The sequence below is a fragment of the Brassica oleracea genome, chromosome C4 (genome assembly GCF_000695525.1).
Source record: "Brassica oleracea var. oleracea cultivar TO1000 chromosome C4, BOL, whole genome shotgun sequence".
NCBI lineage: Eukaryota > Viridiplantae > Streptophyta > Magnoliopsida > Brassicales > Brassicaceae > Brassica > Brassica oleracea.
Genome location: NC_027751.1, coordinates 24,439,020 through 24,450,874, shown reverse-complemented (window position 1 = coordinate 24,450,874; position 11,855 = coordinate 24,439,020). Strand labels below are relative to the sequence as shown.

Below are 11,855 nucleotides of genomic sequence, written 5' to 3'. Positions count from 1 at the left end.
AGATGAAATTTGTCCTTCACAAATACAGCTATAACTCAATATAAATTAAAAAAAAAAAAATCAGATAAGATTATTTACCGTTTCAGATCCATGTGGACAACAATGGAAGAGTCTCCCTGGATTTTTAACTGTTCCAGATGTTTTAATCACAGCTTCTTCTCCACATCGACACAGTTTTGGAAATCCTCTTTCTCTCCCCCCGCCACGACGTCTCCTGTTGCCTCCGCCTATCTCATGATTGACGATTTATCACTAACAAAGCCACATAAACATCATCAATGATTCGTTTCAAGCACTTACCAGAAAACGACATTTTCTTGCTCAATCCTCAAATCCCCCCCTAATCAGCAATGGACGTTCGAAGTTGTCGGGGAAGATGAGTAGGAAGACTAAACCAAAACGACGTAGTTTAATTAAAGCCCACTTTTAAAAATTTTGGCTTGAAAAAAATTATTATAAACTCTGTAATATGCATAATATTATCATGCTTATGCTCCATATAAATTTCAACAAAATTTGTACAACGAGCCGCTTCTCACATCAGTCGAAAGGTGTCACTAGCATTACCCAATATTTTCAGATCCTTCATCTTCTCACAAGGTAGTTTGTACCAGATTCTTTGACCATACAAAGGCATTGGGAAATCCTCCATCAATCCTCTAAACAGAAATTCAGCTTGTGTCTGAAGCATATGCCTTTCCCCTCCACTGTATGTTACATCTCCATCTTTTTCAGTCACAAACTTCCCACGGTAATATATTTGAAATACCGTATCTTCTTTCTCACTGAAAATTCACGAAATATATAATCAGTCCCTTCAAAACCTTAATTAAAAATTTTATTCAAATTACCATTACACGACTTACCTCATTTTTAGAAGGCTGATGAATTATCCAGCTCTTTGTTTCCTAACTCTGATTTTGTTTGTGATTTTGGAGCAGATAAAGTGATGAAGATAAAAAAGCTTCTTGTCTGCGATTTATTTCTAGGGATTTTGTCGTGAAAATTGTTTTTAGAGAGACACAAAAAGACGTAGTTTCATTAAAGTCCACTTCTAAAAATTTTGGCCTGAAAAAAATTATTATACACTCTGTAATATGCATAATATTATCGGCCCATTAATTGATCATGCTGACTCATCCGCCAACTAAGCATCTGACTAATCACCGTTAATAATTATTTAACAGCGTTTGAGTCGAGGTATGTTTAAGCCGAACTTTAATAATCTGGGTATGTAATTTAGATTTTCGTTTAGTTCGGATATGTTTTAGACAGCTTGAATTGTTTAGGCATGTATTTTCCCAAGACTCATACTGCAGGTCCGAATAAGACGTTTTCCCAAGAATCTACTACTAGTATCAGACTTCTTTGTTGTTGTTTTTTTACTTTTGTCTTTTTTCTTCTTATTTTCAGAGTCGAAACTTTTTAACAACAGCCAAGACGATTTTCTGAGCTACTCTTCGACATGTCATATTATTATTATTTGTTTTGAGTGGTTAACGTTTTTTTTTTTTTTCCAAATTGATTTTATTGATAGATGGGCCAAGCCCAGAGCCGAAGCCCAGAGCCGAAGCCCAATCATACAAAAGCCCATAAACCCTGGGCCAAAGAGACACAACCTTCCGGGCCTAAACCCCACAAACTAGAAGCCCTAACCCACGAGGCTTCGCCGCCGCGCGGACACACGCTGCGGCATCGACGTCGCCCTCGCTTCGCATCAACACCGGGAGCCAACCGTCGGTGTTCACCCGGATCCCTCGGATCACACTGACTCCACACCATCACTACCGCCAAACGTCTTCGACAGAAGTGAGCCCAATTTCGGAGAGCATCACTCGACGAATCGAGATCTCATCCGTCACCATTCGTCGCAATCACCGAGAGGAAAACTTTGCGGGAACCGTCACCGTTAACCTTGGTCCAGCTTCGATCGTCCTCCGACGTCGTCACCACCAAACCAAACCCACCAACCTCGACAACATTAAAAGGAAAGAAACCGACGAAACCCTAAAAAATTAAACAAGGGAACTAACCGACGGCGAGGCAAGGCATGGAGTACCTTCACCCCCCGTAATCTTGACCGACGACGGCGGAGCTAAGCGTAGCCTCCACCTCGCGGGGACTTGAACCGGCGTCGACGGAGCTGACGTAGCCTCCGCCTCCCGGAGACAAAACCAAAAAGCCGCAGAACGCGCTTCACCGCGCCTTCCTCACCACGACCGCGCCTCTACCCCAGAAACAGAACCGCCATGGACGATCTTCTTCCAGAGCTCAAGCAAGGCGGAGGAGGAAGGGGACGTCGACAAAGCGAAGATCGAGCACTATTAACGGTAGCTTTAGGGGCTCCGGTGACGGCACGCACGCTCACGCGCCGGCCGATCACCGGACCCGAAGATAGATCTACTTTTCTTCTCTCTCCTGCCTAGTGGTGAACTATAGCTAAAAAGGGTTAACGTTTATAGCTCAGTTTCATTTTCTTAACTTGAATATATATTAATATATATGAAATATTTGTCCCCCTTCTAATCAATTCTTTTGGCTGTAAATCTCGTATTTCATAATGCGATTGTGTATCGCAACTGAAAATTAGTTCGTTATTAATCAGCTCGTTGATAATACTATTATGCACTATTGCTACATATGTGTGTACGTGTGTCTGCTTTAAACATTTTACATTTAACGAAATCACATAAATGTTGTATAAAGTATCCACTATGTAAAGAATATAAGATTTTCCAACTTTAAGCCCCACTCAGATTAGTCCTTGTGTTATTAAAATCAAATAGTTAACAAGGCGAGCAAGTCTCATTTCCAATGATAGCATTCCACTTACAGTCTCACTTGCACCAAAAAAAAATAGAAGATAATACTGAATAATTGTTATGCCAAAATTTCAGTATCTCCCATTACTTATTATATCTTCTCAGTTTCATATTAAGTGTCATTTTGACTTTGTACACACAGAAAATAATTAATTTAATATATTTTCTATATAAAAACACAATTACCTATACAACTAACCATATCTCAACCAATAGAAAAATAAATTACTGCATAAAATTAATAAATTTTGCATTGAAAATTGAAAACGACACTTATTTTGTAACGAAAAAATTTCTCTACAACGACACTTAATATGAAACGGAAGGAGTACGATATATAGCCGTGGGTATAACTTTATTTTATAATAATTTTCTCTACTCATCGTAGTTTGAATATCGCTGACCATTGCCACACCATCAATACCAAAATGACTTGGCATATATTAACCACATTTCCAAGATCCAACCTTATATTTATGTGGTTATAGCCGATTATTACACCACTACGCACCGCGACATCTCACGTTCCCTAGCCACCGCGGTTAATGCTTCCACTAACGGTCGAGGACTGGCAAAGTCGAGCAGGAACCGTGACACAGCGTCGGTGCTTGGTCCAGCCACCAGCCTCTCCCACGCCACGTCAGCATCCACCTTTGACTTACGCCTCGTGAAAACCGGAGTCGCATCCAGTCTCTGAATACACCATTCCTTGATCCTTCTCAACCGTTCTATTTTATTTCTCTGTTTACAAGCTAATCCAAAAGTGTTTCTCTTTATTTCATCCACCACTTTACTCAACAACTCTTCTCTGTCTCCCATGTTTAAGAACGGCTCATTCCTGAAAAACATGTCGAACTCTGGAACTCCGATTGCTTTCTTGATCCCTCTCGAGTAATTAGAATCTGAATAGTCAAAAAAATCTCTAACTTCTTCGACCATTCCATTTTCCACCATCTTATCAACTCTCTCATTCACAAATCCGTGCAAAACGGGAAGTGCCACGTCAACCCATAGAAAACAACAGTCATATCTCGACCTGAACTTGTAGTCATCGTCGTCGACTAAGGCCTCAACGTAGGAGTTGGAACCTCCAACGATGATTGGAAGCTTTCCACGACTGAGGATGCTTTCAACAGAGAGATTCGCCATGTGACGGAAGTTAACAGCTGTTAAGTCAGCTTCAGGCGGCAAGACACCTAGGAGATGGTGCGGTACCCCGCAACTCTCTTCGGTCGTGATCTTGTTGGTAACAATGTCGAGGCCTTGGTGAACTTGGATCTTGTCGGAGTTTATGATCTCTGCTGGAAAACGAGTGGCTAGATCAACGGAGAGACGTGACTTGCCTGTTCCGGTAGCACCCATGATGACCACGACTTTATCCTTTGGACCGGATGGGCTTAGAGTTAGCATATTAGGACCAAAGTTTGCCGGGGGGAAGTTTAACGCCGTCGAAGGAGGCAATGGCTGTTTGCACATAGCCATAGATATCCTCATGATCATGATGATGATATATATTTTTAAGAAACGTTGCAATATGAACTTGGAACTTCAGGTGTTTTATAATAATATATTTAGGCTTGTATGAACTTATATGAAATGCTCAGGTTAATTTGCATGAGGGATATATGGTTTATATATATATAAGGGTCACACCTGTGAAAAATTAACTGTGTACGAACAATATTAATATAGGACAAGTTGGGTTGGCTTTTTTAATTGGTCAAAACCTATTATTTTTCTCTTTACTTTATTCTCTTCTATTTGTTTTTAGTCTAGCCGAACATTTGATACGCGTGCAGTGCAGATGATACATATTAATGTCTCAATCAATTTTAAACTTCTATACGTTTGATGTAAAGTTAAGATACGATTTTTTGGAAAATATTGATCAGAAGCACTTCCATTTTAGATATAAAAGAAGACGAAATATTCACATTATTTGAGTTGAACTATTATGTAGTCTCCTTTTTAGTTTTAATACGAAAACTAGGTTCTATAAGCTTGAATACCTTTTGTTGCATGAAGTAAATTTAGCTTGGAGGGATTCACACTTCACTTGCATCAACTAACTAAGCTAAAAACACATAAAATAAGTTAAGAGTTACTATGCTTTCTCTGATCGGCATACTAAATGTTTATATGTAGATACTCCATATATATTCCCTGATTTTATGAAGAACACAGAAAACGCATTAAAAAGTCATGCAGATGTGATTCTATGTTTAATAGTTTTGATATGCTAATGATTCTTTTATTTCTTGTTGAATAATTTAAAGATTCTCTATTGGACCGTCCATTAATGAATTGGAGAGGCAAAATTGTTTGTCGACCTGCAATGGCCAAGATCTCCGCAACCTCTCTTTATCACTCTTCGTATAATCTTAAGACGGGAAACCAACACAAATACATATTATTATTTTACATTATAATTATTCACATGATAAGATAAGAAATATAATGGTATGAGAAAGGGACTTTAAAAAGATTATTCTTACAACGACAAGTCGTAGCTATTTGCCTAATGGGATATTAAGTTTGCTTGTGTGCGAACTTAGCAATGCGTGCATGCTCCTAAACGTCCATGTACGTATCTGATTCCTCCATACCTATATACCAAAAAAATACATAATAACATTATTATTATTATTATTATTAGATACATAATAATATATATATATATATATATGTATTAAGATTTAATAAATTCAACCAAACCCAACTGATATTTTAATTTGAAATAGATATAAATTTACTATTGCTAGGTTTGATCATATATCTTCACACTACACTTATCATAAACTTCATTACAAATACATTAGCTGAGTACCTTTAACCAGGGGCGGATCTAGACCTAGATTTAAACGGGGGCACTTAACATTTTTCATTGTATTTTGTAATTCGACAGGGAGCACTGTCACTGATTAAAGAAAATGAAGAATTAGATGGGCCACGTGCCCCGTACATCTCTTAGTGCGTCCACTGCTGCTTTTAACAAGAAAACTATATCTTGATCCGTGCGGATTTTATTTATAAAATATTTTAGATTATGTAATACAATACATCAATAAATTAATATAATTTGATGTTATATATTATCTAATTTTATAATAATATTTGTTTGGCGTATAATATTACTACTATAAATTTTGTATTTTTGTAACAAAATTTATTGAAAACATTATTATGTAACAATACTGATTTACATAAATTTTATTTTATTTCTAAATTTGATTTATATATAGAAATTAAATTAAGTTGAACCTAGGTAATAGAGAATTTGGTGTATAGTGATTAATTAAACCAATTAAGTATAGCCGTTTAAATAATAAACCGAATTGGTTTATAAAACTTTAGTCTAGTGTTATTAAAATCCGTGTAAATTAATAAAGATCAAATGTTTCATCTATCAGGGGAAGTGTAAATTAATTGTATTACATGACAAAAGCATTTAAAGGTATGACTGGTTTCTCCGCTACCACCTGCAAAAACAGTTTTTGCGGTTAGTAGAGGTTGTTGGCGTTTTGCAACAATCACTCAAAACGTTCTAAACCGCTTCAAACCGCTCTAAACCTCATAAATTCAAAAACTGGTTCCAGCTAGCGTTTGCGGTTGCGGGAGGATATTTTTTTTTGAAAAACAATATAAATACAAAAATAAAAATATTCAATAAAAATTTTAAATTGGAATTATAAAAATACTAAAATATATCTATTATATTTTAATTAGTAATATAAAATTTTAAAATAAAAATATTTTCTATAATTTTTAAAAATTTAAGACTATAACTTTCTAAATATAATTTTTATATTTATTATAATATTATGATTTTCGATATTTTTATAATTATATAAAATTTAAATATTGTCAATTTATTATTTAACCGCTGCTAAATTTGCTAGTTAACCAGTCATAAGTATTTCGCAAACGCATCAATTTCTAACCGCATAACTAGTCGTGCAAATCTCAAAACCGCTTGAAACCGCAACCACTCGCATCCGCAAACTCCCGCAATCGCAACCGCTGCGTTTGAACCAGTCAGGCCCTAAGTAATCTAAATTAAAAACAAAATCACATATGAAATAAGTTATAATTTATGTGCTAAATAGATAAGATATGTTTATTTTTAAAAGAAATGAATATTTATTTTTAAAAACATCTTTTAAAATATTTATTAAATTTAATTTTGAAAATAAATTCAATTTGAAATTATTATTAGAGAAATTCCATATGATAACCCTTTTTAGTTTATCTTCAGAAAAATAGCTCTCAATGAAACAAATGACCAAAATAGATTTTATTAAAGGGTAAAATTCCTATTTACCATAGGGTAAACTAATCTAAACTTAGCATTTAGTGTTAAGGGATGAAGTTTTAGGGATAGGGTTTCAAAATTTTAAAAATAAAAGAAAATATTCAAAATTTTAAAATAAAAAGAGGTGATTTCGGTAATTTTCTTCTTCGAGTGTTATTTTTGTGACAAAAACTTAAATTACAGCTTTTCTCAAAGGAACGAATGAATTCTTATTTTTGTAATAGAAGTTATATATATATGAGATGAGTACATTTACTGATTTACGCTTGGCCTTTTTGTCATTTTAAACAGAATTTGTATTTTTTATATGTTCTTGTGAAAATATTTCTTCATTGGCCATTGCATTATTTAATATATAGGAAAATTTGTAAATATAGAACAAAAAAACAACTACATTGTCCGTACGCCATAAATTGAAGAAACTATCTTCAGCGAAGAGAGAGAGACACAAACTCGTGAGGCTATAATCTCATTCAATCACATCTCAAATCCTCTTTTTCTCCTAAAAACTTCTTCTTCTTCTTCCTTGGAGAATTCTAAAGTCTCCACCTTTATACGATTTCGTTACTTCTCCAAAAGGTTTCGACTTTTGATATTATTTTCATCTGGATTACACCAATTTCCATCAAAATCAAATGGGTTGGTGTCAATTTTAGGGTTCTTGATCCCTACTTGTCTAATCACTTGAATCGAACATTATCGTCGCTCAATTTTAAGGTCAAAGTTCTCTACTTTAAGGTTCCTCAGCTCTTTCACGCGTTCAAAGATATTGACTTTTATGTGAATGATTGACAGATGATGATGGATGATGTTACTCTGAGTCAAAGGAGGAGCTGTTCTTCCTCCTCCGATGTTGTTGCTCCGCTATTGCCCAAATCTCAGGGAGACGAAGTTGCTTACGATGAATTCAATGGAACTTGGTTTAGTGGAGCTGTTTTCAATCTCTACACAACTATAATCCTTGCTGGTATCATTGCATATCTGCGACTATGAAGATCCTAGGGCTTTTGCTCGGCATTGCTATGATTGTTGTCATGGCTTTCTTGACTAATGCGTTTATTGAGTTCTTTCTTAGGTTTAGTAAGATTAAGAAGAGTAGATCTCATGGTGCTTGGTGGGTGATTCTTTTGGTAAACCTGAGAAGATTTTGCTTCAAGTCGATGTTTTAGTGAACAACATTGGTGTTTTGATTGTATACATGATCATCATTGATATCACTAATCATCTCCTTGTCTTTTTGAGAGTGATATGTTTAGTTGTATCCCGTGTTCAAGAATTATTGATTAGACAAACGCTGAGACCGTTTTTTAAGCGCCACAAATGATGAGGTTTTGCAGTATGACTTCATGGAATTTTATTGATACATTTTTGTTTGTTTCAAACCCTAAACGAAAAAGGTTTCAAAGCGTATACCCTAAATCACATAGTATTTAAACTCTAAACCCTAAATGCCATAAGGTTCAAACCCAAAACTAGTACTCTATTTCTTTTTTCTTTATCAAAAGCAAATCTCCATCTTTTAAGGAGATCAAATTTCAACAACCCACAAAAAAACATAAATATGATTAAAATTCTATATTTTTGTGTGTTTTCAGTAAGAACACATTAAGAACAAAGAGACGATTTTTTCGAAATCTTTCTTAGGAAACACATAAAATTTAGAAAATAAAGATTTGAAAAATATCCTCTAAATAGATTTTGAAGAGATACGAATTTGGCACAAATTATGCTTTCCGTAGACTGCAAATAGACTAGTAGATTACGTAATCATGCTGGGGTAGAATATAGTATTGACGTAGATAAAACAATCACAGTGTCGTAGAGTATAGATATATACGCAAATTTTATGTTTCCGTGTTAGTAGATATAATAGTAAAACGTAGTTCGTCAATTCTAGCATAGTTCAGATCATAAGGAATACGACAGTTAATTCAATCTGCGATGGTAGACTAGTGACCATTAAGTAGATATTATGTAGTTAATCGAAACTACAAATACTCGCATACACTAGATTGTGTTTTATGCTATCTGTATATCAAAAAATGAAATTGTGTTCTTCTAATATTTAGTCAACCAAAATATTTTTCATATGATATTTTTTTTTATGTACATTTTTTATAATTATCCAAAAATTTCGGACTCTTAAAATAATTGATATGAATTTTTAAAGTTGGTTAGGGGTATCTGAGTCCAAAACGAACCAAAAGGAGATTTATGGCAAAAGGACAATGTAGTTGTTTTTCTGTTCCGTTTTAGCAATTTTTTTCTAACATTATATATATACACCTAGACCAGGAGGTTTATTCAACATATGGGGAACATCTATAAATATAAACGAAAGTCACCAAAATTACTTAGAAGACGAAGATTAGTTTTTTGATAGTTGTATTCCTAAATTCTAGTTTTTATTGTAAAATATTGATATGTTTTTAGCGTTATAATCATTTTTGTTTGGTTAATTTATTTTATATTTACTGATGGATTATTTTATTTCATGTTTAAAATTTCAGGTTTTTCGTATATGTCAATTACGAGCAAAAGGTATACACAACCTAAGTTACAAAGAGAGAATTGAAATGTGGAATTTGGAAATGAGCAGTTTGTAGAGTTAATAATCAATCCAACTTTGACTTATTATCATCGCTATTTTGAAAGGGCACCAGTACAAACCGATAGAGGTCTAGGCTGGAGAAATATATGGCGACGACTACAAGAAGATATGCTGTTTGTCTTCAGTTATTACGAATGTCACTGTCGTGTTTATGCTCATTGTGTGATACACTACAAACAAGCTATGGTCTACAACCAACAGTAAATGTAAGTATTGAAGAAAGTGTGGCTATGTTTCTACAGATATGTGGGCATAATGAAGTTCAAAGAGATGTTGGTTTGAGATTTAGTCGAAATCATGAGACAGTTCAAAGAAAATTTATGGAAGTTCTTACGGCAACATAACTATTGGCATGTGATTATATTAGAACTCCAACAAGACAAGAGCTAATGCGAATTCCTGAAAAACTTTACTCAGATCGAAGATATTATCCCTTTTTCAGTGAATTCGTTGGAGCTATGGATGGAACTCATATTTGCGTAAAAGTGGAGCCTGAGTTACAAAGAATGTATTGGAATCGACATGATAATGCATCTTTGAACATCATGGCAATATGTGATTTGAATATGTTATTCACATATATATGGAATGGAGCACCAGACTCTTGTCATGATACTGCTGTTCTGGCAATGACACAACAAAATGATTCTGAGTTCCCTTTGCCTCCACGAGATAAATATTATCTTGTTGATTCAAGCTACCCAAACAAGGAAGGTTTTTTAGCTCCATATAGATCATCACGAAATGGAGTTGTAAGATATCATATGTCTCAGTTCAACTCTGGTCCTGCTCCTAGAAATAAACAAGAATTATTCAACCGGTATCATGCGTCTTTACGTTCCATTATTGAGAGAACATTTGGAGTTTGGAAGAAAAAATGAAAGATTCTATCTGATTTTCCAAAATACAATATACACGTTCAAAAAAAGTGGTAATGGCTACAATAGGATTACATAACTTTATCAAAATATCAAACTACTCGGATGAAGACTTCGCAAATACAATGCCAGATACGAGACTGGATTGCAAATAAGAGATAGTATTGCAAATATGTTGTGGGAAAATCAAAATAGTCGATAATGTTTTTTTTGTATTTTACTTATTTTTAATTTATATGTAATATTTTTTTTTTAGTTCAGATGAATTTTGGTATTAAAATTTTCTAAATAAGAAAAAAAATACATCAGTAAATAGAACATTTTAACTTTAAATTATATTAATTATATTGATATTTTTGTTTAACATTATTTTCTTTTTAATTGTTCAATTCCGCAAACTATACATGTTAACCAATCAACACAATTCCGCACCGCTAATTTTGTCAAAACCGCACTTGTCTCGCAAACCGCATGAACCACAGTTGAACAGTACTGCACTTAAATTCCGTCCCGCTACTATTACTAATTCCGCGGTCACCGTTCGGGCCCTAAATCATTTCACTTACTACATACTGTCAACACTCTAGTCAGCTTGTTCTTTCACTTTGTACATCTAACAACAAACTTGGTGACGGTGTTAATACGAAAAAAGGGGGAAAAAAGATTGTAGCATCATATGTGCGTGCTAGCTCGTTTGTCTTAAGTCATAGGTGGCCACCAACTTTTGCAGTTCTTTAATTTATTAAATGTTCATGATACATCAAAGAAAATAATTCGGGATAAGAAGCTTAATGATTGATTGATGTTAACTCATCACCCACGTTTATATAAATATATATATGGAGATATTTAATCTATCATGATAAAAAAAAGTAAATAATACGAGCAGTCACGCCTACCTTGCGCATTAACTAACCTTTTATAAATCTATCTCTTTCGGTATTGTTTTTAGAGAATTCGGCCAAAAAAAACCTCAACTTTGCACGAATTGCCAAAAGAAACATAAACTTTTGGGCTGACCAAAAAAACACCAAACTTTCATTGACTTTAGAATTAATTAACAATGTTTTCGCTGACTTGCCAATTTAGCACGCCGTCAACAAATTTAACAGAAATATTTGACGTCGTTTATTGTTGGCGTTAAGTGAAACGACATCGTTTTCAAATGATGTAAAACGACGTCGTTTTACATGATTTGAAATTAAAAATATGTAGACCCCTGGATTCGAACC

The 11,855-nt window shown here is 34.3% G+C and overlaps 2 protein-coding genes across 2 annotated transcripts; one reads left to right on the top strand and one right to left on the bottom strand.

Moving 5' to 3' along the window:
- Positions 1–3,131: 3,131 nt before the first annotated feature.
- On the bottom strand, positions 3,132–4,421 carry LOC106340154 (adenylate isopentenyltransferase 3, chloroplastic-like). The gene has a single exon (XM_013779015.1). The coding sequence runs from the start codon at positions 4,320–4,322 to the stop codon at positions 3,318–3,320; it is 1,005 nt and encodes a 334-aa protein (XP_013634469.1). The 5' UTR covers positions 4,323–4,421; the 3' UTR covers positions 3,132–3,317.
- A 1,857-nt stretch (positions 4,422–6,278) lies between these two features.
- On the top strand, positions 6,279–8,462 carry LOC106338459. Its single transcript, XM_013777428.1, has 4 exons — positions 6,279–6,321; positions 7,554–7,713; positions 7,791–7,851; positions 7,930–8,462. The coding sequence occupies exons 1-4, from the start codon at positions 6,279–6,281 to the stop codon at positions 8,125–8,127; spliced, it is 462 nt and encodes a 153-aa protein (XP_013632882.1). The 3' UTR covers positions 8,128–8,462.
- The last annotated feature ends 3,393 nt before the right edge of the window (positions 8,463–11,855 follow it).